General features: G+C 41.7%; 10 protein-coding genes and 2 long non-coding RNA genes across 13 annotated transcripts; 10 read left to right on the forward strand and 2 right to left on the reverse strand.

Annotated features, from left to right (window-relative positions):
- The first annotated feature begins 60 nt into the window (after positions 1-60).
- LOC145697479 (uncharacterized) lies at positions 61-398 on the forward strand. The gene is made up of 2 exons (XR_014133880.1): positions 61-206; positions 248-398. It is a non-coding gene; the product is annotated as an uncharacterized LOC145697479 (long non-coding RNA).
- On the reverse strand, positions 379-1,690 carry LOC145697480 (uncharacterized). Its single transcript, XR_014133881.1, has 5 exons — positions 1,596-1,690; positions 1,435-1,545; positions 1,107-1,178; positions 978-1,021; positions 379-906 (listed from the first exon to the last, which is right to left on the reverse strand). It is a non-coding gene; the product is annotated as an uncharacterized LOC145697480 (long non-coding RNA).
- A 1,584-nt stretch (positions 1,691-3,274) lies between these two features.
- LOC145700106 (cell cycle control protein 50A-like) lies at positions 3,275-5,496 on the forward strand. Its single transcript, XM_081777360.1, is given in 7 exon segments — positions 3,275-3,545; positions 3,731-4,018; positions 4,083-4,254; positions 4,347-4,513; positions 4,560-4,586; positions 4,589-4,811; positions 4,873-5,496. Coding segments are annotated over 7 exon segments (1,236 nt in total). The 5' UTR covers positions 3,275-3,398; the 3' UTR covers positions 5,085-5,496.
- A 35-nt stretch (positions 5,497-5,531) lies between these two features.
- On the forward strand, positions 5,532-6,733 carry LOC145700103 (uncharacterized). The gene is made up of 5 exons (XM_081777356.1): positions 5,532-5,716; positions 5,877-6,064; positions 6,105-6,350; positions 6,398-6,470; positions 6,542-6,733. The coding sequence occupies exons 1-5, from the start codon at positions 5,572-5,574 to the stop codon at positions 6,604-6,606; spliced, it is 717 nt and encodes a 238-aa protein (XP_081633482.1). The 5' UTR covers positions 5,532-5,571; the 3' UTR covers positions 6,607-6,733.
- A 117-nt stretch (positions 6,734-6,850) lies between these two features.
- On the forward strand, positions 6,851-8,034 carry LOC145700102 (oxaloacetate tautomerase fahd2, mitochondrial-like). Its single transcript, XM_081777355.1, has 4 exons — positions 6,851-7,042; positions 7,083-7,350; positions 7,397-7,625; positions 7,670-8,034. The coding sequence occupies exons 1-4, from the start codon at positions 6,893-6,895 to the stop codon at positions 7,914-7,916; spliced, it is 894 nt and encodes a 297-aa protein (XP_081633481.1). The 5' UTR covers positions 6,851-6,892; the 3' UTR covers positions 7,917-8,034.
- LOC145700104 (uncharacterized) lies at positions 8,029-8,734 on the forward strand. The gene is made up of 3 exons (XM_081777357.1): positions 8,029-8,180; positions 8,224-8,493; positions 8,542-8,734. The coding sequence occupies exons 1-3, from the start codon at positions 8,069-8,071 to the stop codon at positions 8,652-8,654; spliced, it is 495 nt and encodes a 164-aa protein (XP_081633483.1). The 5' UTR covers positions 8,029-8,068; the 3' UTR covers positions 8,655-8,734.
- Positions 8,735-8,757: 23 nt separating this feature from the next.
- LOC145700105 (polyglutamylase complex subunit TTLL1-like) lies at positions 8,758-11,778 on the forward strand. Its single transcript, XM_081777359.1, has 6 exons — positions 8,758-8,864; positions 8,909-9,104; positions 9,181-9,373; positions 9,418-9,804; positions 9,850-10,037; positions 11,406-11,778. The coding sequence occupies exons 1-6, from the start codon at positions 8,760-8,762 to the stop codon at positions 11,582-11,584; spliced, it is 1,248 nt and encodes a 415-aa protein (XP_081633485.1). The 5' UTR covers positions 8,758-8,759; the 3' UTR covers positions 11,585-11,778.
- Positions 11,779-11,803: 25 nt separating this feature from the next.
- Positions 11,804-13,022, forward strand: LOC145700107 (uncharacterized). The gene is made up of 4 exons (XM_081777361.1): positions 11,804-12,060; positions 12,106-12,341; positions 12,384-12,715; positions 12,777-13,022. The coding sequence occupies exons 1-4, from the start codon at positions 11,814-11,816 to the stop codon at positions 13,012-13,014; spliced, it is 1,053 nt and encodes a 350-aa protein (XP_081633487.1). The 5' UTR covers positions 11,804-11,813; the 3' UTR covers positions 13,015-13,022.
- A 785-nt stretch (positions 13,023-13,807) lies between these two features.
- On the forward strand, positions 13,808-15,019 carry LOC145700108 (uncharacterized). Its single transcript, XM_081777362.1, has 5 exons — positions 13,808-13,939; positions 14,044-14,139; positions 14,185-14,369; positions 14,564-14,708; positions 14,754-15,019. The coding sequence occupies exons 1-5, from the start codon at positions 13,877-13,879 to the stop codon at positions 14,820-14,822; spliced, it is 558 nt and encodes a 185-aa protein (XP_081633488.1). The 5' UTR covers positions 13,808-13,876; the 3' UTR covers positions 14,823-15,019.
- Positions 15,020-15,373: 354 nt separating this feature from the next.
- On the forward strand, positions 15,374-17,040 carry LOC145696355 (general transcription factor IIH subunit 4-like). Its single transcript, XM_081773376.1, has 7 exons — positions 15,374-15,595; positions 15,643-15,704; positions 15,776-15,910; positions 15,954-16,156; positions 16,199-16,372; positions 16,436-16,582; positions 16,626-17,040. The coding sequence occupies exons 1-7, from the start codon at positions 15,453-15,455 to the stop codon at positions 16,860-16,862; spliced, it is 1,101 nt and encodes a 366-aa protein (XP_081629502.1). The 5' UTR covers positions 15,374-15,452; the 3' UTR covers positions 16,863-17,040.
- A 217-nt stretch (positions 17,041-17,257) lies between these two features.
- LOC145696528 (ran GTPase-activating protein 2-like) lies at positions 17,258-25,084 on the forward strand. The gene is made up of 11 exons (XM_081773577.1): positions 17,258-18,260; positions 18,655-18,894; positions 18,950-19,053; positions 19,130-19,366; positions 19,409-19,693; positions 19,732-19,913; positions 20,022-20,158; positions 20,205-20,348; positions 20,490-20,646; positions 24,276-24,417; positions 24,680-25,084. Exons 1-11 carry the CDS (start codon positions 17,501-17,503, stop codon positions 24,803-24,805), a joined length of 2,514 nt encoding a protein of 837 aa, XP_081629703.1. The 5' UTR covers positions 17,258-17,500; the 3' UTR covers positions 24,806-25,084.
- LOC145697192 (T-box protein 2-like) lies at positions 20,684-23,393 on the reverse strand. Of its 2 annotated transcripts, XM_081774357.1 has the most exons (5): positions 23,188-23,393; positions 22,444-22,715; positions 22,300-22,398; positions 22,098-22,223; positions 20,684-21,872 (listed from the first exon to the last, which is right to left on the reverse strand). In XM_081774357.1, exons 2-5 carry the CDS (start codon positions 22,501-22,503, stop codon positions 20,928-20,930), a joined length of 1,230 nt encoding a protein of 409 aa, XP_081630483.1. In that variant the 5' UTR covers positions 22,504-22,715; positions 23,188-23,393; the 3' UTR covers positions 20,684-20,927. The 2 variants fall into 2 exon arrangements, with proteins under 2 accessions (XP_081630483.1, XP_081630482.1); XM_081774356.1 differs by lacking the exon at positions 23,188-23,393 and having other exon boundaries at positions 22,444-22,860.
- Positions 25,085-26,240: the final 1,156 nt, after the last annotated feature.

Here is a 26,240-nt window from a genome sequence, read left to right on the forward strand (position 1 = left end):
TAGGTAATCAACCAATTTCGTTAGAATTTTATGGCTCAATTACTAATTGATAATTAGAAAATCAAATGTTTGGATAATGGAAAACGATGTTTGGACTGGTCAAGCAGATATGCTGAATGTACGATCATTTCCAACGCTGCAGAAGCTTGATTCGGATACTTTTCTTGTCATTGGCGGTTTTTCAGGAAGCATGCCCATCGAAAGAGGTACAATGAGACCCTTATGTGTGTATGAAAGATAATTTTAGTTGATATTTCTACGGGAAATCCTGTTTCCGAGGCGATGTCGGCCGAAGGAGCTTTTCAATCACGACCTATTTATCTACCTAACTGTCCTGCATTGCCCTACGAAATAACTGTTCTCGGATAGACATTTGTATATACATATGATTTATTCAACATGCACAAATAAAAATATTTTGTTTTCTTGTTGAACTTTGGCTTTGGCGAAGGAAAAAAATATGATATTATTGGTTAGTTACACGTAAAAAAGCATATCACAAGGCAAAGAGCAAGAGAGACCCATTCTTCCCAAGATTCTTATCGAGTCATTTGAGCTTCATCGAGATGTCCTTCTCGCATGTCGTATTTGTCGACTTGCTGGCTGATGGTCATGTAGGAAATTGGCTGCTGATAAAGGGTTGAAAATAATAATGACTTTCAAGTAAAGTAAAGATTGAGTTTTAGTCTCTCTTAAAATTGTCAACCCTTTGGCAAGATCGTCATAATAACGGAGCAAACAAAGCAGAGAGCGGGGGCAGCAAGAATCCATGAGCAGTAACTATCCCAGGTATCAAAGAAAGTGACAGGGTTGTTCTGAGCGCTGTAGAACTTCTCCATCTGAACTCCAATAGCAAGACCATAAGCAGCAAGAACGCAGGAAGTAGCGGTAACACAAGTACCTTTTGTTTGATTCAAAAACAATAATTTGAAACAATTATTTTCAATTGAAATTGGTCTTTTTGATCTTTTCCTGAGCAGCTCAAGAAAGCGTGCCAAAAGGCAGCATCAGCACTTTTTTGCTAAAGAAAGGTTATTCGGGAAGAATTATCGGCGAATAAAAGGAATTTTAATTGCCTAATTCATTAGCTTTTTAGACTTTATTACCCGAGAAGCGCGGAGACCGGAGATTGGGACAGCAAGGAGGACCACGGCGAAGCCAAGTTGTGGGGCGAAGAACTAATAAATTAATTTAGTTTAAAAACATTTAGTTACAGCTTTAGTAACTAAAATATTACAAATCAAATGGGAAAAACTAAATGAGATCTCATCCAACATAGTACAATTTTCAAGTCAAGAAAATCTTATATTAGAGATGTCTTTCATCTATGGAAGGCCAAATTATCATTGATGATCATCAAGTAAAACAATCATCAATTCAACTGATAGAAAAATTATGTTGAAAAAAGTATAAGTAAATTTTATGGTGTCTTACTTCTGGAATAAAGAAATATTTATTCGACCCAACAGCCAGCGCCGAAACCACAATCCATGTAATAACAAAGACGAGCTCCAGCCACGCCAGAATGGAAAACTTCTTGGTCAACTAAAGAAAAAAGGGCTTGAAAAGCTGAAAAATGCGCCGCGCGTCCTCACCTTCATTCTCTCGTCTTTGACTGCTGCGACTTCGGATGCGGACTTTTACGATCGCGCGCAATCATAATCTTGGTTTTAACATTGTAAAAACTCCGTTACGATGACGTGCCCCTGAATAGTTGAGATTATTTTGATTGTTACGTGTAGGGGTCGAGTTCGCAAATAAAATAAATTGTTAAATAAATTAAGTAAAACTCAGAAAATGAATGGTACACGACGCACATACTGAATAACGTCAATTATGTTGAAAATGATACAAGTCGCGGTTCACCAAAAAGCACCAGCGACGAGGGATTCACCTAAGTTTCAACTCTACATTTTGGTATGTGGCAGTGTTTGAAAAAACCCGCCCGCGAACCCCGTACCCGCAAGAAATCTCGGATTTGGCCCCCGCGCCCGCCCGCGCCCGTAGAAAATTTTTGATCTGGCCCCCGCGCCCTCCCGCGCCCGTGGAAATTTTTTTCGCGCCCGCGGGCGCCCGGGGCTCACCATAAATTGAATTAAGCTAGTTAAGAATGTTGGGTTTTCATCTGAAAAACTTTGCGTAAAATGAATGAGCCCCGTTCCTTGATTTATGAATAAAGAGCCAGTTTTTTTAAATAAAGGCCGTTTTGGCAATCTTTAACTGGAGAATCAGCCGATTTGAATTATGAATCCTGACGAACATTATTGTCAATAGAACTTCTTCAAAACAGAGAAATCTACCTTTCTCATTGCATTCTAAGCTATCGATAGACCCCTTGTTTGTTAATTTTCGGGCCGTCTCAGCCCCGTTCCTTGATTTTTTGATTTAAGGGGCTTGACATAGGCTTGGAACATTTAGTTTTGTCCCCAACCCCACCCACTCCCATTGTTTTAAAAAGTCAAATTATCTTAGTTTTTAGCTTAATTATGGTTTTTTTTTGAGAGTTATTCTTCTATAATTCGCAGATTCATATCCCTCGAACCCGCGGGGCCTGCGGGCGCGAGGGTAACGGGCGCCCGCCCGCACCCGCGCAAAATTCTTGAATCGGCCCATGCGCCCGCCCGCAACCGCGCAAAATTTTGGAATCGGCCCCCGCGCCCGCCCGCGCCCGCGGAAAATTTTGAAATCGGCCCCCGCGCCCGCCCGCGCCCGCGGAAAATGTTGCGGGTTTTCAAACACTGGTATGTGGAACAACTTAGGCGACTACTTTGATCCTAGTTTTTAGACGAGCTCGTAAAAGATCACATCATCTTCGTTAAGGAAACTCCTTGACTATCAGAGCGTGCTAATTCTGAATGCACTTACGAGGACAAATACAGTCATTGCGCTTGGCGCCATACGACTGATAATTCTTGCTTTGTGCCCTTGATAGAATCGACGATGTCATTTTACGACCACACCGTCTGCTTGGATAAAATCCACCTCAAAGAAAACAGAAGAGCCCGGCGCAAATTCGAAAGAATCGAGTCTGATTTCTACAGATCGAAAAGGTTTTCAAACAACTCCTCAAAGGACTTTGATGCTAAGAACGATTGGAAATTAATAAAAATACTGCTTCGAATTAATTTTAAATATATTTCAACAAAGTGCGTGACAAGAAACAATTGTTTCTGTTCATTTGAGCATTTTCACAAATTGGCCGCAGATGACTGTAATTTTCTTTTTACAATCATTTCTAGTTGCTCGGCGCTTGGTTGGTCGCGTTTGGCCAATCAGCGCGCGCTCGGCCATTCATCGCTCTTACAGAAATAAATTTATGGCGCTTTGAATTGTGAAAATTGTGAAGCCTCGTAATTTTCTTCGTTTTTTAGTTTTTTTGAAGTTGGCAGAGACGGAAAATGAGCGACGGCGTAAGAAACAGGAATAACACGGCGACTTCTGCTTCGAAATCGTCCGTCAGATCGAAGAAACCGGACAATTCGGCTTTCAAACAACAGAGATTGCCAGCATGGCAACCAGTGCTTACTGCTAAGTCGGTTTTACCGGTAAGAAAAGTTTTATGAGAAAAATGCACATAACTCAGAGTTTTTATCCGTTTTTCGCATGGTATTTGTTCATTTTCGGCTAGAAATGTTCATTTTTGATTTGTTAGCAACTCTCAGTCAATATTTAAAGCATTCTGCTACGATGAGTTAACCATTTTCCACATTTTCCAACAAAATATCTTCAGATTTTCTTCATCGTCGGTGTTATCTTCATCCCCATTGGCTCTCTCATCATCGTCGCGTCCAACGGTGTCCAAGAAGTCGAGCAAGTCTACACCGATTGCGAAGCAGAATTCACCTTTACTCAGCACCCTCCTACAGTAGGAAACATTAGTAACGTCACCGGCAGCGGCCAGACTTGCAAGGACATTTACGATGCCTGGATTGAATCGTTTCCTGGAGCTCCTGAGGGAAATCCACCCACTTGTATTTGCTCCCAAGAATTTACAATTGAAGCAGAAATGGAATCTCCCGTGAGTTCATAAACATTTTATACTTTCAAATCAGGAAAACGGCCTTTTTCATGATGCGCTCTAGATCTTTGCTTACTACAGGTTGACTAACTACTACCAAAACCACCGAAGATATGTGAAGTCCCGAGATGATACTCAACTTCTCGCCGAAGCGTCGACCATCGGAGACAAGCCAGATGGCGATTGCAGTCCGTACGATGTTGTCGATGTCGGTGATATTAAACCGATACCAATCGGTGAGTTTTAGCCTCTTTTCGATCAAAATCATGTGACCTTAGGGTCAAAATACCGATCAGAAGTCCACCACGAATAACATCTTTTCATTTAGCCCCATGTGGAGCCATTGCGAATTCTCTCTTCAACGATACATTCTTCTTCCGGCAATGCGGAACCTCTGGATGTGTCCCACTTACCCTAAATGACATTGTTAATCCTGACAGTGGTTTCGGCGCGATTCCCATGTCTGGCGAAGACATTGCCTGGAAAACTGACAAAGTAACATCAAAGCAACCGCTTCTGAACGAGTTTGATCTCTTTTTAGAGCCAAAAATTCGATCCGAACGAAAAACAAAGAACGCGACTTTTCTTAATGGAACTGTTCGACCACTGAACTGGAGAACTGATGTGCATACGCTTGGAACACCCCAAGACGCGCTGAGTTACAGGTCGAAATCTGGATCAAGCGGGATCGGCTTCCGAAACGAGGATTTTATCGTCTGGATGAGGACTGCTGCTTTTCCAACTTTCAGGAAGCTTTATCGAAAGATTCAGGACTCAAATGGACAGCAATTAAGTAAGTAACTAATTTTTATTTCAACATAGCTGTAGAAGTATTGATTAAAAATGCTGTTCAGACCTTCCACCCGGAACTTACCAGCTGCTGACGTACTACAACTACCCAGTCCACAGATTCGGCGGTGGAAAATTCTTCGTTCTCGCGACCACGTCCTGGATCGGTGGAAAGAACCTCTTCCTCGGCTGGACCTACGCGATCGTCGGCGCAATTTGCCTAGTCGTCATGTTCTTTCTTCTTTGCATCTCTCGCCGGAATCACAATCGCGACTAGAGCTCATCCTTTTATTCAAAATCGGACAATCTGAGAAAACTACGATTCTTTTTCTTTGTTCTATCTTCCCATGTTCCAGCAATATTTCTTCAAGTCAACAATCAAATCCGTTTTGTTTTCACATTTTCTATGTTAGCTTACAATCGCTTACAAAGTTCATCAAACGAAAGTCACGAATTACAAACTGTAATACTGTATTCGCTCGAAAAAAGAAAATAACATGAAAAATTTACGAACCAAACGAACTTCAAGTCAAGAATTCTAAAAAATCATAAATTAAAATTTTCTATATGTTTTAATTATCAATTTTCCTATCTATATGCATTATTTCTGAATAATTAAAACGAAACAAAAGCTTATCATTATTTCTTAATCTGACGGATCCATGCAAAAATCAATGTAATTACTTTTCCATGTTGCCGCTTGTGTATCTTCTAAGCGAGTCTAAAAAGCGTTCCTTTCTTCAGAAAATCAGAAATCTGCAGGGATGAGTGACCAAGAAGAGCATCTCCTGGCTGCTACTAGCGCCGGAGCTACGAGAAGAAGGGATGATGACGAATCGGACTCTCCCGAAGTAAGCTTGTTGAAGAGACGACTTCGTTATGCCAACCAAAATATTGAGTTTTTGCAAGGTAAATAATAATCATTCTATTGAGTCAGGCTCATGATTTTCATTCTTATTTTCATTTTACTTTAAAATAATTTCAAACTCTCCCTTCGACCCTTGAAACCAGGATTCTTACTGATAATTTGACCTTGTTTAAGATAGAATGTGGCTAAACTAAATATTAGATTCTCACAAGCAAACGATTTCTGAGCTTCACAGCGAAGTTGAGCGCTTGAAAATGCTCAATAAAGAGCAGCAGTGGAGATTAGTCCTTGCAGGACACTATAAATCGCTGCCAGACATTGATGTCGTCAGACAATTCGAGAATTTATCAGTTCAAACTACCGAAGTACCACCACAGCAGGATCCAGAGGTACTTCCGTTCGATCTTTTCAAGCTTTTCATTTTGGTAGAGTATCATGAAGATGAAACGATTAGAAGAAACGAACGCCGATTTGAAGACTGAAGTAGAATTCCTCCGCCGCGCCAACGAACGATTCAAATCCGAGCTTCTACGCAGCTCAAAAACGATGGAGCCAACAAAAAGGCCGGCGAAATTAATTAGATCGCCGAGATCCGCTAATAGTGCCGGATCGATCGGCAGTAGAACTCGTTTTGGGGTTGGAAAGGCCTCCTCTTCTTCAGTCAATCAATTGCAGGTAGAAATCATCGTCTTCCTCTGATAATAATTTTTCGAAACTTCTAGTCTGGTTTCGGAAAGGAACTGCGACTAGACCCCAGTGTCGAAAACAAAACCATTCATCTCCCAGCTCTGAAAGGTAAACAACCGTTCCCCAAACGCCTCTCCCAAATTTCGATGTTCATAATTGTCAAAAATGTGTTTTCTTAGGTGTCAACCACTCAATTAAACATCAGAGGCGCTTGGATGTCATTAACGATCGTCACTTCAACTAGAAAAGAAGCTTCTTTTTATACCTTTAAAAAAACGAAAATGCCGTATATATATTTTTGTATTTGATAAATGTAACTTTACAAGAAAAAATATTTAATAAAGAAAATAAAAATCCCGCTTCCCAAAAACATCAATTTGCATGTCATTTTCTTCTTCTGTTTTTCTTGATTCTTCATCATCAAAATACCGCGAGACTCATTTTTTCTCTGAAAAATGACTTTCTGGTGATTTTGATATGTTACAGAACTTATCAAGTGATTGATTTCCATCAGATCAGATTGAATCAGAATGAATCGATTTTTTGGAAGAATTTCAACGCGTTATGCTTCAGGAATGCGTTTTTGTCAGTTCCACGATCAGTCTAACGGCCTTAGGCTCGGTGCACAGCTCGCTGATGGCTCTGTCGCTGATATTTCCGCACAATATCCTGATCTCAAGGTTTTTTTCCTCTTGATTCTAGTCGCCTTAGCTCCTTTAGTCCTTGATCTCCGCTGGTGCCGAAGGAATGTCAAAAGTCTCCGCTGCTCTTGGAAGTCCAGCAAGTGGGGTTGCTCTTGATAGCCTCAAGATGGCGCCAGTCATTCATAATCCCGAAAAGATCATCTGCATCGGCCTCAACTACTCCGACCATTGCACCGAGCAAAATCTTACTCCACCAAAGGAGCCTGTCGTGTTCAACAAGTTTCCATCCACTCTGGTAGGCCATGGCGATGCTATTCAGCTCCCGAAAATCGGATGCAATACTGGTACGCTGAAAACTCCTACGATTATAAATAGCTTGACTTTTTCCAGATCTTGAGGCGGAACTAGCCATTATCATCGGAAAAGAAGGCCGCCACATTTCAAAAGAATCCGCTTTCGACCACGTCTTCGGATACACCATCGCCAACGACGTGTCTGGTCGGGACTGGCAAAAGAAACGCAACGGAGGTCAATGGCTTCTCGGCAAAACTTTTGATACTTTTTGCCCGCTTGGCCCCGTGGTTGCTACTGACGTTGATCCATCTAATTTGAAGATTTCGTAAGCACCAAGCAATTGTATTCAGTAACTAATAAAAAATGTAGATCTTGGATCGGAGACGACAAAATGCAAGATTCAAACACGAAGTTCCTGATTTTTGACATTCCATTCATCATTAACTGGGTGTCCCAAATCTGCACCCTCAAGCCAGGAGACGTGATCCTCACCGGAACTCCTGGAGGCGTCGGCATGCACCGCAATCCACCCAAGTTCCTCGCGGATGGCGACACTTGCGTCATTGAAATCGAGGGACTTGGACGACTCTCGAACCCGGTCAAAATGGAAGAGTGAATAAAACTTGCTCTAAATCTTTTTGAACCTGCCAAAAACATGTTGATTTATTCTGTATTCGACGATTCTTCTTTCTGATTATCCATCTCTAATTCATCTTTAATTTAAACTTGAAAAATGTTAAAATAAACTTGAAGAAAGCTAAAAAAGAGATGTCGATCGCGGAATTGAACAGAAAGTTAGACTCGCTGGAGGAACAGATCACGAAGAAAAATATAAGCGCGATTACTTTTGCTCAGAAAAAGCTTGAAAACACCAACAAATGTAAAAAAAATTCAAAATTCAGCCAATATTATTGCTTTTTCAGACGCAAACGTAGATACCCTCTTCAAAGACATCAGTCGACTAACCCATCTGCTTGATCTTTCTTGCTCCGAAATCACGCCTGAGGCGATGAACCAGCTTGCAGTCAGTATCGAGCCCATCGTTCAGCAAATCGCGCCCTACATGGACAAGGTTCAGTCACTTGAAAAATACAGTCACCTTGGCGAACTGGAAAACATGATCGAAAAGAAGAAAGATATCCAGAAACTGGCGACGCTGAATAGACTTCAATACGAAAAAGCACAAAATCTAGGTACTGATTCTGAAGGCGAAAGTTGAAATGAATTTCAATCTCTTGAAGGTCAAAATACTGGAATTCTTCTGGCTCATTACAACGCAATCATCGACAACTTGTCCCGCGACTTTGCTGTTTTAGAAGCCCAACTTTCAGAAGTCGAAGATCTCAGTCCATAAATTCTATCAAAATCCTGTCATTTCAAGACCATTTTCCAGCTGTTAAAATTACTAATCGTCCTTTTCTTCAAACCAAGTGTCATCCTTCCTCGTTTTTCAGCATCGATGAGTCCGCACGATGGTACTCATTCTAACACAAAGTGTAAATATGTTGTTGATCTGGAGAAATCGTGCCTTTTGAATAATTTTGAAAAGCGTGGCTGGCTTCCGGTACGATAAACAGCGCGTGAACTTTTTAAAACTCATTTCACTAGACGTCATTGGAAAATGGCGACTGGAACTTCTACTGGTGCGCTGTTCACAACCTCAAGTACCTTTTCGGAATCGAAGCTACGATGAGAATGAATGACAATCAACTTGTCAACCATTTTCCGAATCATTACGAACTTTGCCGAAAAGATTTAATGGTGAAAAACATCAAAAGATATCGAAAAGAACTCGAGAGAAACGGTAAGAGAGCGCTTACTGTAATGAAATCAACGGCGGGCGCGGGTAGAAATTACAGTAATCTAATCTCGTTAATAAGACCACTGGCTTGCGGAGAAGGACAGCGATGGGAATTATGTCCATCTTGACATCGTGCCGTCTACATACCTTCTCCCCGCGGACTATAATTTATTCGCGGAGGATTTCAAGCGCCACCCAAACTCAACATGGATTATGAAGCCGTGCGGAAAAGCAAGGGGCATTGGCATTTTCCTCATTAACAAAGTACACAACAAATAGAGAAATACAGAAATAAACGCTTATTTTAAGCTTTCGCAATTGAAAAATGGGCAAATGCGCGGACAAATATCCCTCAGCAAACGACTAGAGATACTTACGTTATTTCCCGCTACATCAACAACCCGCTTCTCATCGGTGGAAAGAAATTCGACTTACGAATCTACGTCCTCGTCACTTCTTTCCGCCCCCTGAAGGCTTACGTCTACAAGATGGGCTTCTGCCGATTTTGTACAGTCAAGTACAATCATTCGACCTCCGACCTGGATAATTTATTCGTTCATTTGACGAACGTCTCGATTCAAAAGAACGCAGATGATTATAATGCACAACACGGGGGTAAATGGACGCTAGAATCGCTCAGACTGTATTTGTCTTCTACCCATGGGAGCGATAAGACGGATAAAATGTTCGACGACATAAATTGGTAGGTCAAAAACTGAAGAGTCTAGTATTATCGTGAATATTAAAGGCTGATCCTTCACTCCCTAAAATCGGTCGCCTGGATTATGAACTCGGATAAGCACTGCTTCGAGATCTACGGCTTCGACGTTTTAATCGATGACAAGCTTAAGCCCTGGCTGATCGAAGTGAATGCTAGCCCGTCGCTGAGCGCCACGACTGCCAATGATAGAATTATGAAGTATTCCGTCATCAAAGGTTTTCAGATATGCAAAGAGAATAGGAGTCAGGGTTGCCCAATCGGATCGGAATCCGATCGGAAATTCGATCCGATCGGAATCGGATCGGTAATTGGTCGGACGAGGCAACGAAAATTTGGTCTTGTCCGATCGGTAAAATCGGTTTCGATCGGTAAAATCGGATCCGATAATCCGATCGGAAAATGGGTAAAAAAGTCGGGTCCATTCATTCAAAAACCACTAAAATCCGTCACTAAGACTGAAAATATACTTATAAAAAGTAATATTTCTGTAAATTCACCATTTTTTTGGGGTGTAGGGCGGCCACGTTCTGCAGCAGAACGGCGTTCTGCAAATGCAGAATGGCGTTCTGTAAATGCAGAACGGCGTTCTGCACTCAAAATATATGCGCTTCGCGCCTGTCTTAAAGGAAATCTCAGAATTTTTCAAGTCAGGAGTTATTCTTGAAGCTTAGCTGAATGCGTTAAAACTGATAAAAATCATGTTACATCGTAAAAATTATCATGCAGAACGCCATTCTGCATTTGCAGAACGCCGTTCTGTTTTTGCAGAACGCCGTTCTGGCAGAACGTGGCCGCCCGTCACCCTTTTTTGGCATGTTTTTCTCAAAAAGAACTTAATTACGTCCTTTACCCCCAACACAGGGCTCGGCAACCTGCGATCAAAACCTCGATCACGGCGTGATCATCACAATGACTGAGAATCTCAATCATTGAGACATCTCAAAACTACTATGGTTATTTTTGCGAAGGTTATTTGAAAAGTTTTGAACACAGGTTACTGATCTAAGCCAGCAAAACTCAATATTATCTCTGAATATTATCTACAATTTATAGACTTTCAACCAAACCTTGGTCACGGTGATTTGGCGTTAGATTGAGAATGTCAACCATTGAGATGGTTGTTTTTGCGAATGCCATTTGTTGCTACGATTCTAGGAAATTCTAGCGCCTAGGCGGCTTTTATGAAAGCTCTTTCAGGACCCTTGGTTTTGTCACATGTTGCGGATCCAAGCCCCCGAAAACCCAAAACTATCTATAAATTTTCACAGAAATCAGAGATAAAATGGTTAGAAGGGCGTTTGTAGCGAAAGAACTTGATATTTTCGAGTTTTTTCTTCATATTGAGTAGCCTAAATTGAAATTTTAACTTGAAAATTTTCGAATATTTTTCCGATCGGAAAATTGTCCGATCGGACATGAATTTTAATCGGAATCCGAAAAATCCGATCGGAATCGGTAATCGGATCGGAAATCGGTCGGATCGGGCAAGGTTCGAATCGGATCGGATCGGAATCGGATCGCCGAGACCAAGATTTTTTGTCCGATTGGGCAACCCTGATAGGAGTTAATTCAGATAATTTTAGATGCACTATCAATTCTGTTTTACGATCGGGAAATTCCCGATTCTCGCGCAGAAAAGAACCCCCCTCGTTCAAGTTTTGGCCAGTACGAGCTGTTGTATGACAAAGAGGCAGAGAAAGCAGAACAAGAAGCTGCGAAACCTGCTTCGAAAAAGGATCGCAGCGGGGCAACTCGCGTCTAAGAGGGACGGGAAGGCCTGCTCCGACGACTTGGAAATGATCTTTTTCCTTTAATTTCTTTCTAAAATTTACGACTGCCCAGATAGAGGAGAAATCAAAACTGCACAATACTAACGATCACTATTCAACAGAACTCCTCGTTTATCATATTATTTTTATTTTTATACTTTGACAAATATATTTTTATAATCGGCAAGCACGGTATCATCTTCTTCGTATTTCAGATTCCAGATGTTCTTCTTGGACGATTTCCTAGAACTTCTGGAGCCGCTGAAGAACCAATTCAAACAAGACATCGAGCAAATCGGAAAACTAGACCAAGAAGCCAACAGTTTCAGACGGCAAATGCACGAAAAAGCCGACGATCTCTTCAAACGATGCCAAATCAAGGACAAACAAGGCGTCAAAAACATCCAAGAAGATCCTGAAGTCAAGGCCATGCAAAAAGAGTACAACGCTTTTGCAAGCAAGGCTAAAAGTAAGACTGAATCAATAACTATCAGTTAACCTCTCAAAATTTTAGGTGCGCATGAAAAGAAGTGCAAGATGATGACGGAAACAATCTCAAAGGTCGACCGCTACGTCAGGCGCTGCGACGAAGACCTGGATTTATTCAAAAACGAAATCGAAGCTGAACAGCCGGGCATCACATATCAGCTCGAGCAAAAAGCGACAGACAACACACCAGAGCTCCAGAGAAAGAATTCCGTCCTCGGCTCTGATTATGAATACGACGAGAAGCAATTCAAGCACACTTCGGTAAGTTTGCCAAGTTTTCGATATGTTTTTATCGACCTTCAGACACGTAAAAAGACGACATCAGCTAGTCGCGCGCGGCGACCAAGCGATAAGGAAGCTCTAGCCGCGCATCTAGACTCCTCCGCAGCTCCTTCAATTCTCCGACAAGCTTCAGTCCCTGAGCGCGGGCGAAAAAACTCGGCCACAAACGTCCGTCTCGATCGCTCGCATTCGGTGGGGGCTCCGCCAATGAAGACGATCAGGCTCGACCCGGGAATACCGACGACTTCGGCGATGCCCCACCCGACGGTAGAAGTCGGCGTTGATGGGGTTTCAAGACCGGCGAGGATAAAGAAACTCACGCCAAAGGGATCGCAGTACAGGCAGAACTTCAGGTGAGTTTTCTTCTTATTTTTGGAGTCAAGGAAGAGAACCGCCATTAAAATTTTCATTCAGCAAAAGCGCTCAACTGGACAACGGTTTCCGCGTACCGCTGACCGAAAGCTACAATTCCAGCGCCGCCCAAATCGTGCAACTTCCCTCGACTTCGGCGATGTTCGTCCAAAACGTGGCGACCGCGAATGCTGAAATAATTGCCGACAACGCGAACTCGAGCACGAGTGAAATCTCTCCCTTCAAAACGCTCCAAATTCATCCAGGAATGATCCAAAATATCAACAAAGTTCAGGACTAACAGAACAACAATAGAAGAAGGTTCAGCTCTCCAAATCTCTCATTCTCTGCTTTTTAGAACATTTTAGATTAATTTCTACAAAAATGCTTCTTTTTAAAAAGAATCAATATAAAATCATACATTCTCCATTCAATATAAAAAAATATGTAAACAGACAAAAAATACATTTACCGCGAAAAAACTGCCCTGGCAACAAATGTAAAATCAATTTCTAAAAAATAACAACACTTGTATCTAAATATCTATTATTCTATATTTCTATTACTCAACATTTCTTGCATTCAAATAAGAATCTTTCGATTACAGTCCAAAATCAGGTCAACAAAAAGGAAGTGACTGTAATTTGCATTGCGTGCCGACATTTTACTAATTATTTTTTTATATTTTGCTTTGTGAAAAATAATCTGAAAAAAGAAAAATTCAAACTATTAAATTTCAAAAATTCGAACAAAACTTGTCTTTCTTTAAAAAAATTGGGTTCATCAAAAAAGTAATGTTGAAGGACTATCTCTTAGAAACCGTAACTACCGGATAAAACCTCTTCATTCGGGACATGGATCTCTAGAATCGAAATTATTTTCGCCGGGGTTTGCTCTTCGTAAGTGGCCGAAAGCGCGCGCGTTGATTGGCCACAGACATTTTTAGCCCAAATTTGTCATCGATTCGAAATTTCGTTCCTTCCACCTATTGAAACCCATAAAGTTTTGGTTCCACCAATCAAAAGTGATGAATCTAGAGAACAAGCAAGATTTTAGAAGAAAGATTTTCAATGACTCACCTTTTCAAAAATAGAGATTTTCTTCAGAAGAACTGTGAAATTATCAGTTCAGATTTTAAAATCTGATAAGGGTTATTTTTAGAAATGCTAGCTCGAAAGGCAATCCAGCGATTGGCTGTCCGAAACGGTGGTGGTGGCCTCAAGGCTGTAAGTATTACTGTTTTTTTGCAGCGTTTTATTAATCATTTTTTAACTAAAGAAAGTTTCCTCACTTTTAGAAATTTTCATTATCAAAATCCAACCATTTTTAGGTTCCCACTGAAGACAAGACTGTCGTCGAAGCCCGAGATGCTCTTTACAAGCAGATTCCCACCGAGCTCCCCGGCACTGGATTCTTCAAGACCCGAGTAAGACACCGTTTACTTTCCCTCTTTTCGAACCCTTTTCTCTAGCCCGTCTTGACCAACCAGGACCAGATCGACATGTACGGTCCCACTTCCCTCCGAAAGTTGGAATTGGAAGCCATGGAAGCCGGCTTCGATCTTTTCTCCTCCTACGATGACAACACTCCCTACGTCCAGAAGGGAGAAGGCACCATCGACAACCCCTACATCGTTCCTTCCCGAAACGTCGGACGGTAAGTTTTTGACTGCTATTTTGCATTTACAGGATATTGAGAAAGCCGCTTGCGGCTTTTGACATTTTAGGAAAAATGTTTTTTTATTGAGCAGAAGCCGCAAGAGACTTTCCATTCTGAAAAAGCACGTCGTGATAAAAATAATTACGATGCATTTTTTAAATCTTTCTCCTTTTCTCTAACTTCGATTCAAGAGTCGTCATGCTCGACGAAACCGATGAAGCTCCAGGTGTCCAGGGAATCGGTATTCCTCGACTTGTCTTCTGGGTCTGGCAGGACGGAGATGGTCACTCCCCCAACGGAATGACCCGAGATCCTTGGTTCGGTACCTACTGGAAGGTAAGTCCTCCCCTTCATCTCCGCCTCTTCACTTCCCTTTTCTAGCTCGAGAAGTGGGACATGCCCGAGATCGAAATCGCCGCCGTCCACTCCCACGGCGAAGCCGTCTATTAAACGCTCTTTGTTTAATAAAACAACTGGAAAGATGTTTCCCTCCTGTTCAAATCCTCCCTCATCAAAAATTTCCCTTTTTCTCAGCTCTGAAAAACCAATTCTTTGGCGAGCTGATAAGCCCACTATTTATTGGCGGAATTTAGTTTCGCTCCTGATTCGAAAATACAAAACAGAATACACTAAGTATAATAAAATTTTCACTTCTAAAGTGGCTGAAGTTTGAGCATCAAAAAAGCTAATTTTATCCACTTTTCTCTTTGTTTATTCTTCGATCACTAGAATGCCGCAACTGAAGTTGGTGGCGTTGCACGAGTTTCTCGTAGAGCAGGACGCCAGGGTCATTGATGAATTGTACAGACATCCGGCTACTTGTATGTCGGTTTTTCGAGAGCTTCCCCAAGTCGCCAAGCATATCATTATTCGGGAAAGGATGAAACTCTCAGTTGCCCGAGATAGGCTTTTGTCTCTTTGCCTCGGAAGTCGACCATTGAAATATCTGTAAAGGGGCCTATTTCCTGATCTTGCCCGTGAGAATCCTCGATAAAGATACTATTCATAAACCAGCAAATAGCAAAGCCGCTAATTGAATCGTGGGTAGCAGATGAGCACCGCGAGAAATTCGAAGAAGCGATGGAAATCATCACTGGCTTGAGAATTTGGGAGAACACGAATGATGGGATCGCCTACAATCTCAATAACTCCTTCAGAACTCATCTTCAGGAGGCGCTTTTTGGTGGAGGAGAGACTTGGCGTCCGGCGGTCGAGACTTTAGGGTGAGCTCAATTTCGGAGTTGAAATGTTTTTGACTGTTATGAAATAGGAAAGATAAGAATGCGAAGACAGTGGAGCAGCTCGACGCGTACACGAAGGAAAGATGGGACCAGGAAGGATTGAGAGGAATTCTATTATAAATTCCGTTTTGATTGATGCTTTTCTTTTTTAAATCTTCATGAAGATTTTGAGCTACTTGACACAGGAGCAGGGAAAATTGTCAGAAGAAGTGATCTCTTTATTGAAATACGCTGGGCTTTGTGATGCAAATGGCGAGAAGCGATTTCAATTCTTGCTTCTTGATCGATCGAGTCAAGGTTTTAGCCATTGGTTTTATCAGCTGAAATGAGCTTGGTTTAGTTTGGTACTTGCTTGTTCAGTACTTGGGATATGTACAAAAACTCGGGCTGAGCCTTGTAAATGTGCTTGCATTTGTTCTTCAACTCGGATATTGCAGCTTTGGAACTGACTATCCGTGCGACAACTCGAACCAAGAAATATGCCGCGTTATTCAGCACTTTCGAGAGATGGGACTGGTTTTTAAACGAAAGAGCAAAGAAATGGTCGGTCTCAAATCTTTCTTTTCGAAAACAAGGGTTTTTAAGAGATTTTATCCGACTCGTCTTGCTCAATCGATCAGTATCGCGGGTGGGAAAAAGACTTCATCAGAAGATGTTCAAGAGCAGTTCATTCTTGTGGAAACAAATTACAGAATTTACGCGTACACAGATTCGGAGCTACATTACGCGCTCATCTCTCTCTTTGCCGACGTTCAATACAGGAAAGGCTTGTTACCAGCTTTACAGACTGTCTCAAAAAGGATATGCTGATAAGTCGGAATAAGATTCCCATACATGATTGTTGCCCAAATGTCACGTGATTCAATCCAGCAATCGGCCGATTATGGAATATCCGCAGAGCAGATTTTGAACTACTTGCGCTCGAGTGCCCACCCTGTGGCCAGGAAAAACAAGCACTGGGTTCCACAAGTACGGGCTTCTATAATTTATCTTTCAATAATTTCTTTGTTAGGTTGTATCAGATAACATCCATCTTTGGTGCAAAGAACGCGATCGATTGCAGTTCAGCGACGGTCTTCTTTATCACCAGTTTTTGGACCAAGAAGCGTTTGAAATGTTGAAGAGTTATGCGCAGGATATCCGGGCGCTAGTTTGGTCGAACGATGATCGAAGGTTTATGGTTGTCGCGCCGTGGTCGCATGAGCAAATCAAGGGATACTACAAACAGATCAAAGACGGGATGATGTGACTCTCTTTTTTCTCTTTCTTTCTGTACAATTTTAATACGTCATGTGATAATGTGTCGATTTTCCCACTGCCCTGTCTGATCCTCCAGCGACGCTCCTCACTTCCATTGTCGACCAAGTGTGTTATTTGTCGTTTAACTCGCCATAGGCGTGAATTCGCCATATCCAACACATACGATACCTTTTTAACATCGGCTGTGATATTTAGAATGGCGAAAGGGCTCGATAAGACAAAATGTTGAAAAAGAGAGAAAATTTATTCATTATTTAAATTTTCATCAACAATGTGGAGCTTTTTAAATTTATAAAAAAGAGGTTTCTTATTAAATATCAACATTTAGTTTATTTTTTTTAATTTCCCTTTGAAGAGGATGATTATCGAGCCTGATTTAAAGTCGAAGCAAGCGACCTAATCAGAGATAGTCAAACAGTTTCATGTGAAAAGCTAGCGAATGTAAAAATCACGACAAAAGAGGATGCAGCTCCAATTGTCAAGGCGATTGAGTCCGTCGACAAACTCGTCACGCTCAACATCGACGGGATCTCCTTGGGAATCGACGGAGCGGAAGCAATCGCAGATGCGATTTCGAAAACTCCGACGTTGAAAAACTGCGAGTGGGGCAACTGTTTCAAGGCCAGAATGTTGGAAGAGATTCCTCCAGCGCTGATAAATCTCGCGAAGGGTTTGGACAAGTCTGGCGCTAGAATCAAAAAGTTAGATCTGTCAGACAACGCTTTTGGTCCAAACGGAGCCCGGGGAGTTAAACCTATTTTGGAAACAGACGCATGTTTGGAAATGGAAGAGCTCTTATTGAACAACTGTGGACTTGGAGAGGGAGGAGGCGAAATCGTCGGAGCAGGGCTCGAAATCCTCAATGAAAACATCAGAAAAGCAGGACTTACACCAAAACTGAAAATCTTTATCGCTGGACGAAATCGCCAAGAAGTCAAAGGCAGTGCCGCCTTGGCCGTTGGGTTCCAAAAGCTTGGCAGTTTGGAAGAAGTAACAATGCATCAAAATGGAATCACATGGAAGGGAGCAGCAGCGCTGGCCGAGGCTTTCAAGCACTGCCCTATGAGATTGATAAATTTAAACGACAATATTCTCACTGAAAAAGGAGCTCACGCCGTCGCCCTTGCTTTGAGACAGATTCCGACTTTGGAAATTCTCGATCTTGGAGATTGTCTTCTTCGTGATAAGGGAGCTCAATCTCTCGCTGCTGGTCTCAAAAGCTGCCCTAATATCCACACTGTTATTTTTTCATATTCTGCGGTGAGAATCGAAGGAGCTTTGAAAGTTCTCGAAGCTCTTCCGCTTGATCAGATGGAGAAGATCGACCTTGACGGAAATTGCTTCGGGGATGAAGGCTGTGAGCAATTACAAGCTATCAGTGAACTAGGTAAGGAGAATCTATCGGTTTGAAGAATGAGTAATTTATTGAAAAGTCAGGATTAGTTTCACATAGATTTATAAGAAGCCGGGCTGTATGCCGCTCATCAAACAGATTCTGAATAAAATCATATGATTTATTCAATTTTCATAACAGCTCCCGTTTTTCACCGGGCCTTCAGAATTATCAAAAAACGTACGTTGTCGGGAAACCGTTTGAATTTACCGGGAAAAGAACCGGGTATTCAGCAAGAAGTTGTCCTTTTTCTTTACTTTCCTTCCTTTTCGCTCGCTGGTAGATCAGCTTACACGCATTTTCATGGAAAGATCGAATACAATTTTTTCCGAATGTCGTCAAAAAACCAGTTGATCACCTGATCAATATCTTTATGGTTGTCCTTTAGTTGGCGATTTGGAAAATGACGAAGGTGATGAAGATGAAAGCGAGAACGAAAATGCTGTGACAGATTCAGAGGATGAAGCCGAGCATTACCAAGAATCTTCTGTCGACATTGTCACGGAGCTTCAAGTTGGCTGCATGAAAAACGTCGCCCTTGGTAATGAGCCGAGTGCTGTTGACGAAGAATTCGAAGCGATGCTTGAAGAAAGCACGACAGTTGATTTCCACGGAAAGGGACTCAAGGGTAAGCCAATCAATCATCATTAGACGAGGTGCACCTGTCCAACCTTTTTATTCAGTGAATGACGAAAACGATGCGCAACCTATCATCGATGCGATAAACCAAAAGGACCGATTGATAACGCTCAGACTTTCAGGAAATACACTTGCACCGGAGGGTGCCAAGGAAAGGAATTTTGAATTTTGAAATCATGGAAGAGACCGACTCTAAAAAATCAACCACTTTTACATTCCAAGAAAAGGCGATAGCTTTAGCACTAAAAGGTCGAAATGAGCTTCAGCATTTGCTCCTCGCAGATATCTTCACTGGCAGATTAAAGGATGAAATTCCAGTAGCGATTCAACATTTGAACGATGCTCTGAATCTTGGAGAGGGATGTCGTCTTCGAACTTTGGACTTGTCTGATAACGCGTTTGGTCCTAACGGTGCCAAAGCTGTTGAACCATGGCTCAGAACAAAGTGCTGTCTCAAATTGGTTTCTCTGAATTGACATAATTTTACGTTAATACTTTTTTAGCAAAACTTACTGCTAAACAACAACGGTCTCGGCGTTTTCGGAGCCAAAATGATCGCTAACGGTCTTGGCGACCTGTTCAAGCTCTCGCAAAAACTTAACGTGAAACTGATGCTACGAAAATTCATTGCTGGGCGAAACAGACTTGAAATCGAAGGAACTGCCGCACTTGCTGAACAATTTGGAAAGATTGGAAGCCTCGAAGATTATCAATCGCCGCAGAATGGAATTCAAGCGAAAGGAATTGAAGCGCTCGCGATCGGTTTATCTACGAACTCAGGCCTAAAGGTAGTGGTTGTACTCTTGCTTTTTCATAATCTTAGTAGATACTGAATATCAATGACAACATCGTGACCGAACGAGGCGTGGCCAGTCTTGTGCCCGTGTTTAAAAACTGCAAGAAACTCGAACGTCTCGACCTTGGGGATTGTTTAATTCGCTCCAAAGGTGCGAAAATCGTCGCAGAGAATTTGCCCGGGCTTCCTAAACTGCGGCAAGTCAATCTCAGGCTTGTGTTTTCACAACATAAATATCAAACACGATTCACGCCAAAGAAAGGCATTTAAACTTTGAACTCTCGAGTCTGAAAATTACTCTGTTTGAAAGCACATGGAAGTTTTAACGAAGTCAACGCTAACGCTGGGCTTGCCGTTGCTAATGCTTCTGGCAGTTTGAAACTCTTGGAAAGCTTGAATCTAAATGGCAATCAATTTGGAGAAGTCGGTTGTGAGGAGATTCTGGAAGCTATGAAAGGTTTTTTCGAGGCTTTGATGAATATCCTTTCTCATAAATATTTTAGCTTTAAAATCAGAACACAAACTAGTGGAATTAGACGAAGACAACGGCGAGCCAGACGAAGAAGACGAGGACGACATTGCATCAGCAACTGTTGAGGAATTTGTCGAGTCACCATCTCTGGAGACCTTCCTCGGCCTCGGCGAGGGTAAGACCCCTTAAACTTCTTTAAAATGAGCTCATTATGCTCCTAATGAAAAAACGTACGACGCCGGGTCGCGTGTTTAGTACCAGTAAAGACTTTATGTCTTTTATGCTCGCACTTTCGAATTTTGACGAGTTTTTTAAGATCGTGTGGAATTGCTTCAAAAAGTCACTGGACAAGCTAAAGAAGCTGCTGAGTTAGCTGTTAAGCTCATGGGCTCCTGTAACCGCAGTAAATTGCAAGAATCGAATGTCATTTCAGTCGAAAAGGCGCTTGATATGCTGCTGCGAAGTTTGTTCAGGCTAGTGATCAGAAACTTTTTTGTTTTGCATAATTTATTGGATATTTTTGATATTTCGGGCAATAGATGAATAGCATTTTTTATCAATAGGCGTGAAGTCAGAAAGGCGCACATGTCAGAAAACGATGGTTGGAAGTTTTACGATTTTCTTTTTAAATACTATTGAATATGTACAGGGATGAAGTAGAATCAAAGTATACAAGAAGTGATAAAATTATCGGTTTCGAATTGAAGTTACATTGGATAGAAATGAGTTCGGAAGAATAAAGATAGAGTCAACCTTACATTGTAAATTCTAATGCGCCGAGGCCTCCTACAGTCATACTTGTTGGATCGGACCAGTAGCTTGAGTCTGGCGAGCCATTCGGATCAGGTCCCCAGGTGAGGGCTGAGTTTGGATCTGGATTTCCTCCGCTTCCATACATGGCGTCGAAAGCATTTCCATATCCGCCGCCGCAGTAGAATTGATCGATTCCGGGCAGACCAGAGCTAGACTGATCGCTGGCAAAGGAAACAGCGCTGCCTGGGGAGGAGTCTTCCAATCCAGTACTGTAATATCCGTTCTGACACCAGTCGTTCATTGGCGGCATGCTGAGCGGCGGCGAGCCACTTTCATGTGCAGGCAGCATGGGATCACCAAGCACGGTGGATCCATCGGGCGAGAAGGTTCTCACAGGTGCTTGAATCGGGATACCCATTGATTGACTGTAGCTTGGCATCATGTTCTGCGAGCTGAAGTCGATCGAGCTCACTGGCTCTGATTTGGCAACGGGAACTGGTCGTTTGTACGGCTGAGTACGGTTCTCAGCTCGCTTTCGACGGTTGTTCTGGGCAGCGCTACGGCCATTGTTGCTGTAACTACTGCTGCCAGAGATTGGGAGGTAATCGTTCTGTTTACGCTGCTCAGCGTCGAGGAAGGCCTTGGCGAAGGGGTTGTGTCGGATCTTGAGTGAAGTGATCTCTTCGTTCTGGTAGGCGGTGACAGCGATGAATCGAGTCATCGGAAAGGGCTGGGTCTTGACGAATTCTTGCGCTCCAGCGGTTCCGCCGATTTTGATTATGTGAACTCGAGGCTCGTATTTGTGAAGCGAGTGGAGCATGATCTGCTGGCCGTTGTGCTGGTTGAGTTTGTTCGTGAGCTTGACTTTTGAGAAGCTAAGGGGCTGCTTCATCCAGTGCGAGCCAAAGTTTGGCGAGTCGGGGTGCATGTAAACGCAGGAGGGAACCTGAAAATTTTGGTTAGAAAAGATATGTATTTCTGTAGCGATAAATCACGCAAGTAATGGGGAGATGTTCGATCAACCTTATTTTTTGCTCTAAGTTATTCTTGATTGATTGTTTGCTCAACGAACAAGTTAGACTTGGACATGAGAATCAAGAGAACGACATAAAACTGTCTGTATTTGGTAGTTATCTTGTAAATTACCACAAATGATGAAGAGATAAATTACCTGTGGTTCGGGTTTTCCGCCGGGGACCCATTCGCCGTTGACGTACTTCCAGCGGTGATTGTCTGCTGCGGTGAAGTCGAGAAGGACGGTATACATGGCATTTTCGTCCAAGCCCTTTGTTCGGACCTGAAAAATTGAATTAAAATCAGTTTTCTGATGACTCTTCTTATACTGACTATTTGGAATTTTCATTTTCTCTTACCTTCATTACTGGGAACATTCGTCGGCCATTTTTGGTTACGATCATTTCGTTCGTCAAGTTGGAAAATTTGTTCCAGAGTGGTTCATCTTCGAGTTTGACCTGTAAAATTGTTTTAAATTCCTATTTCACTATCGAAAATATTACCTCGATCTGGTCGGCTTCGCTTGGGGCATCTTCGATTTTGATATCGAGTGGGGACATCATCTCTGATTTGAGTCTCTGGATAATTTTTGTCACCCAAATGGAATATTTCAGACTGTTGTGAGAAATCTATCCGGGTTAATTTAGGCACACGTGGTGGGGTTGGTGAGTATTGAAATTCGGATTTTTTGCAGCTATCTGTGAAAAGCTCGTCAATCACTTTGAGGGTCGAGGTTTTTCTGAGTCTTCTTATGTAGAGCTGTAGCGGGAGGGAGCTATTTGTTTAGTTAGTTGAAGGCAACAACGAGTAAAAGTTGTGTCCTGCTGGGGCGCACCTATCACCACCGCGCACGCGCACCCTGCAATGCGGAAAATTTCAAGAACATCAGATACCGATCTACATCCGGGATTATCAAATTTTCGGCTTTTATACGCTTGATATACAAGTTCCTCCATTCGAACTAAGATTGGTCAGACGATTCTTAGTGACAATAAAATGTATTTTTATAACGTCAATTATCATTCTTTTGAAACTAAGAGACCCGAAAAGGATTATATAATCAAATATAATTGAAAAGATGTGACAGTGACACTGTTACTCAATCGTTTAATCTAACCTGGTCTGTAAAATGAACCAAAAATTTATTGCATTCTATCTGATCGTCCTTGATTTCAAAATCTCTATTCAAAATTAAAATCGGGTAGTTTTCTTCAACCCTTTTTGAATCTGGCCCTAATGAGCCTTACCTTATTATCTTTGAGCTTCCGTCGACCGGCTGAGTAAAAAAGGGGATTTTTCGGAATTGCCTAAAACAACACAAAAGTTTGGCGTTTCATGTCTTATGTCGATGCACCCGTCGTTTTGAACACTTCGTTGTTTGTCGTACAAGCATAGTTCAACTGGCCATGATTTTTGTTGCAACAAATAACTTTACTTTTCGCACTCCAAACCTCCTCCAAAGAAGACGAGCATGATTTATTTGATTCTTGCACCTTCTACGGAGCTTGACTCAGAGTTGGGTCAGAAGCATGTGATTCTTACTTGATTCTTTCCCTTTTAGGATACTCACAGAAACTTCGAAGGGGATTTAGAATCTTGTATTGAATATACTGTACTTTTGATCGCTAAATATCATCTTGTTGACGTCTTTACTTTTAATTATCTTTTGAAAGTTCGTTTTATTGGTCTTAATTTTTCGTAAACTTTTGAGATCGAGCTTGGAAATTTTTTTGAGTTGGCCGAAAGCATGACTAGATTTTTGGAAAATTTCTTCGAAGGGGTGGCAAATGTTCTCAGTTCGGGGGATTTTATCTGTCAATCACAGAGCGATAAGGCATTAATTATTATTCTTCTGAGCTTCCCCTAAACACGGCTCTGGGCACACATCAACACATTTATGTAAAGCGAGTAGTCTTGTTTGGCAAAATGTCAGTCAAAAAGTTATCAGAAGCCGGTAAGCTTGCAGCACCAGGCATTTTGAGTGACAGGTAAAATGCACTGGGAAGTGAGAGAATTTTGCAGAGGATCAGCAGCTGAATTAGGCACATTTGTGAGAGGTAGTTCTGTATTTGAGCTCCAGTTTGGAATTTTTTATGAATCAGTTTGTTTCCTGGTCAATTGAACTGAATATAAAATAAAGTAGCGTCTCATTTATTTGAGCCGGAAATAGATCTTCCCGTTCCCAAACAGGATCAAGAGAAGTCCTCCTACGTCCGGTAGTACTACCATTTAGCACCTTTCGCCATATTTGCGAACAGGGCCGATCCAGGAGCCCGATATCAATCAGCTTAAAAACATAAGCAAATAGTTTTCTCTTCTGAGCACGAGATGAAAGACATCCGCCGATGGAGGCGACCGCGGAGCTCTTCGTTGAACTCGGCCTTTTGAAAGCAGAGGACGACTGCCGACGGAAGCGACTCACACGTCTAATTGACCTCAAAAACGTCTACTCGTGGCTCAAGACCGAAGTTACAAAGGTATTTACATTTTTATATGCTGACCTGTTTCTTCTTTGATATCTGAGCCTTTGGTAATATTCAGTTGGTTCAGGATTATCGATAAAACTTCGCAATTAGACAGTAATACTCTTGAATTTCATTTAACAGAATCATCATCTGAAAATCTTGGAACACAACTCAGAAGCTTCATTGAAATTTTTGACCTTCGATGGCCATCTGCAATCTACGATTCTTACACAGAGTCTCTTGTAGAAGGGCCCTTCTTTGATTAAAATTTTAGCCCTACTTTCCGCAAATCACGAAAAAGTACCTTCTTACTTTCCTCAACCAGAAGAACGTCAAAAGAATCGCTTCATCTGCCTGTGACGATCGAGCAGTGCTCCTCTCAGCTCTGTACAAATTCTAGAGTACCCAAAACCCTTCACCCAAACTCAATCCTAGTCTAAATTACGTTTTCCTTCACTTCACTGCTACCCTCACTCCTGCACCTGACCCTTCTAGTTCAAGTTCAAACGGCCGAGATTAATCTTACTCGCCGCATATCTTTTGGGCACGCCGCCCCGGGGCAAATTTGAGGACGGATTTTGCTTTTCGCGGAACTTTGTCGGATATTTTGCCTTTGATTTAGACCGAAATAAACTGCCGAAGAAATGTTGTTTTAAAACTGTAATAAACACAGTACCTCTTAGATTCTTCCTATTTTCTTATCAAGGCGATTTTATTGTGGTAATAAGGATATTTCAGCAAATGCAAAATTGCTTGATTGAAGTTGAATTTACGTCAGTAGATGATTTATTAGAGTTAATGTAACTCGAGTTATGAGAAGTTACGAAACATATAAACTGAATTTAATATGACTATAAATCATAGACTGACAATAAAATGCAGTCATCGATGTGTCCCATTATATTATCATGAAAGCATTTGTTTAATCAGTACCAGGAGCAGCTCGATTTCAAGTTGAAAATCAAAGTAGGTGTAACTTTGGGATTACAATTTGTTCCGCAAATTGGCGATTTCGCAACGCGCATGTTCCGTACTTCCGCTCACTCCCGCTGCAAGATTTACTCTGGCCGCGGGCACGAGCCAAATATTTTCACTCTAATTGCATTGTATTCTTTTACAAAGTTACTTTTGACACTTATGCTTCAAAATTCCATTCTAGTCCGGCCGTAAACACGAGCTGACACGCGACGGTTTTCTTTTTAATTTGAAATCGAAATTATGCTGAAAAGTTAAAATTTTATTGCTTTACGAGCGGATGCATAAGCGTTTTATTCCAAGTTTTCATGAAAGAAATTCAAACTCGATTTCTGACAAACTTTTTACAAGTTCGTTTTATGCAATTCTTGCTCAAAAGAACACTAATTATGTGAACTAAAGTTTCGATTCAAATTATATTAATTCATATAAAATGACAAGTTGAAAAGCTGTAGCTTTCGATAGCTTTTCGTTGACGAACCGTAAATCCAGATTTGCATTGTTTTGTGATCAGCTTGAGCGTCATAAATTGATGAACAATTGACTATCGTTTTTGGGCAGTCAGACTTCTCCATTGAGCAGTATCAATTCGGAGCGGTTATGGAGAAAAATGAAAGTAAAGTTTGAAAGATCGCGCATTCATGATGTTTAGTTACTGTAACGACAGAGTAATGAAATGAGTCACTCTATGATTACTGTAGCATTGTTTGTTATTGATTTAAAGATTCATCCAGTGCTTCATTTTTACATCCGCCTTACTTTCATTTTTCTTTAAAATCAGCAGCAATGAAAGTCAATTACCAAAAGTGAACCAATAAATCACCGCTGCTTCCGGTTACGATAACCGCTTTTCTAGGCGC

This window comes from Oikopleura dioica, chromosome 2 (assembly GCF_907165135.1).
Source record: "Oikopleura dioica chromosome 2, OKI2018_I68_1.0, whole genome shotgun sequence".
Lineage (NCBI taxonomy): Eukaryota > Metazoa > Chordata > Appendicularia > Copelata > Oikopleuridae > Oikopleura > Oikopleura dioica.

What these genes read in the sequence shown, in the direction of transcription:
- LOC145700102 (XM_081777355.1), top strand. Translation starts at nt 6,893, where the DNA reads ATGAATCGATTTTTTGGAAGAATTTCAACGCGTTATGCTTCAGGAATG. An exon ending in GAAAATCGGATGCAATACTG is followed by an intron (nt 7,351 to 7,396) that starts GTACGCTGAAAA and finishes GACTTTTTCCAG; the next exon opens with ATCTTGAGGCGGAACTAGCC. An exon ending in CCATCTAATTTGAAGATTTC is followed by an intron (nt 7,626 to 7,669) that starts GTAAGCACCAAG and finishes TAAAAAATGTAG; the next exon opens with ATCTTGGATCGGAGACGACA.
- LOC145697192 (XM_081774357.1), bottom strand. Translation starts at nt 22,503, where the DNA reads ATGATGTCCCCACTCGATATCAAAATCGAAGATGCCCCAAGCGAAGCC. An exon ending in GAATGTTCCCAGTAATGAAG is followed by an intron (nt 22,224 to 22,299) that starts GTAAGAGAAAAT and finishes TCAATTTTTCAG; the next exon opens with GTCCGAACAAAGGGCTTGGA. An exon ending in GCGGAAAACCCGAACCACAG is followed by an intron (nt 21,873 to 22,097) that starts GTAATTTATCTC and finishes CAAAATTTTCAG; the next exon opens with GTTCCCTCCTGCGTTTACAT.
- LOC145700105 (XM_081777359.1), top strand. Translation starts at nt 8,760, where the DNA reads ATGAGTCCGCACGATGGTACTCATTCTAACACAAAGTGTAAATATGTT. An exon ending in AAAAGAACTCGAGAGAAACG is followed by an intron (nt 9,105 to 9,180) that starts GTAAGAGAGCGC and finishes CTCGTTAATAAG; the next exon opens with ACCACTGGCTTGCGGAGAAG. An exon ending in GAAGTATTCCGTCATCAAAG is followed by an intron (nt 10,038 to 11,405) that starts GTTTTCAGATAT and finishes AGATAATTTTAG; the next exon opens with ATGCACTATCAATTCTGTTT.
- LOC145700103 (XM_081777356.1), top strand. Translation starts at nt 5,572, where the DNA reads ATGAGTGACCAAGAAGAGCATCTCCTGGCTGCTACTAGCGCCGGAGCT. An exon ending in CACCACAGCAGGATCCAGAG is followed by an intron (nt 6,065 to 6,104) that starts GTACTTCCGTTC and finishes TCATTTTGGTAG; the next exon opens with AGTATCATGAAGATGAAACG. An exon ending in TCATCTCCCAGCTCTGAAAG is followed by an intron (nt 6,471 to 6,541) that starts GTAAACAACCGT and finishes GTGTTTTCTTAG; the next exon opens with GTGTCAACCACTCAATTAAA.
- LOC145700104 (XM_081777357.1), top strand. Translation starts at nt 8,069, where the DNA reads ATGTCGATCGCGGAATTGAACAGAAAGTTAGACTCGCTGGAGGAACAG. An exon ending in GCTTGAAAACACCAACAAAT is followed by an intron (nt 8,181 to 8,223) that starts GTAAAAAAAATT and finishes TTGCTTTTTCAG; the next exon opens with ACGCAAACGTAGATACCCTC. An exon ending in CGAAAAAGCACAAAATCTAG is followed by an intron (nt 8,494 to 8,541) that starts GTACTGATTCTG and finishes AATCTCTTGAAG; the next exon opens with GTCAAAATACTGGAATTCTT.
- LOC145700107 (XM_081777361.1), top strand. Translation starts at nt 11,814, where the DNA reads ATGTTCTTCTTGGACGATTTCCTAGAACTTCTGGAGCCGCTGAAGAAC. An exon ending in TTTTGCAAGCAAGGCTAAAA is followed by an intron (nt 12,061 to 12,105) that starts GTAAGACTGAAT and finishes TCAAAATTTTAG; the next exon opens with GTGCGCATGAAAAGAAGTGC. An exon ending in CAGTACAGGCAGAACTTCAG is followed by an intron (nt 12,716 to 12,776) that starts GTGAGTTTTCTT and finishes ATTTTCATTCAG; the next exon opens with CAAAAGCGCTCAACTGGACA.
- LOC145700108 (XM_081777362.1), top strand. Translation starts at nt 13,877, where the DNA reads ATGCTAGCTCGAAAGGCAATCCAGCGATTGGCTGTCCGAAACGGTGGT. An exon ending in CTGGATTCTTCAAGACCCGA is followed by an intron (nt 14,140 to 14,184) that starts GTAAGACACCGT and finishes CCTTTTCTCTAG; the next exon opens with CCCGTCTTGACCAACCAGGA. An exon ending in GGTTCGGTACCTACTGGAAG is followed by an intron (nt 14,709 to 14,753) that starts GTAAGTCCTCCC and finishes TCCCTTTTCTAG; the next exon opens with CTCGAGAAGTGGGACATGCC.
- LOC145696528 (XM_081773577.1), top strand. Translation starts at nt 17,501, where the DNA reads ATGTTGGAAGAGATTCCTCCAGCGCTGATAAATCTCGCGAAGGGTTTG. An exon ending in CAAAGTGCTGTCTCAAATTG is followed by an intron (nt 19,367 to 19,408) that starts GTTTCTCTGAAT and finishes ATACTTTTTTAG; the next exon opens with CAAAACTTACTGCTAAACAA. An exon ending in CTTCCTCGGCCTCGGCGAGG is followed by an intron (nt 20,349 to 20,489) that starts GTAAGACCCCTT and finishes GAGTTTTTTAAG; the next exon opens with ATCGTGTGGAATTGCTTCAA.
- LOC145696355 (XM_081773376.1), top strand. Translation starts at nt 15,453, where the DNA reads ATGGAAATCATCACTGGCTTGAGAATTTGGGAGAACACGAATGATGGG. An exon ending in TCTTGATCGATCGAGTCAAG is followed by an intron (nt 15,911 to 15,953) that starts GTTTTAGCCATT and finishes AGCTTGGTTTAG; the next exon opens with TTTGGTACTTGCTTGTTCAG. An exon ending in AACGAAAGAGCAAAGAAATG is followed by an intron (nt 16,157 to 16,198) that starts GTCGGTCTCAAA and finishes AGGGTTTTTAAG; the next exon opens with AGATTTTATCCGACTCGTCT.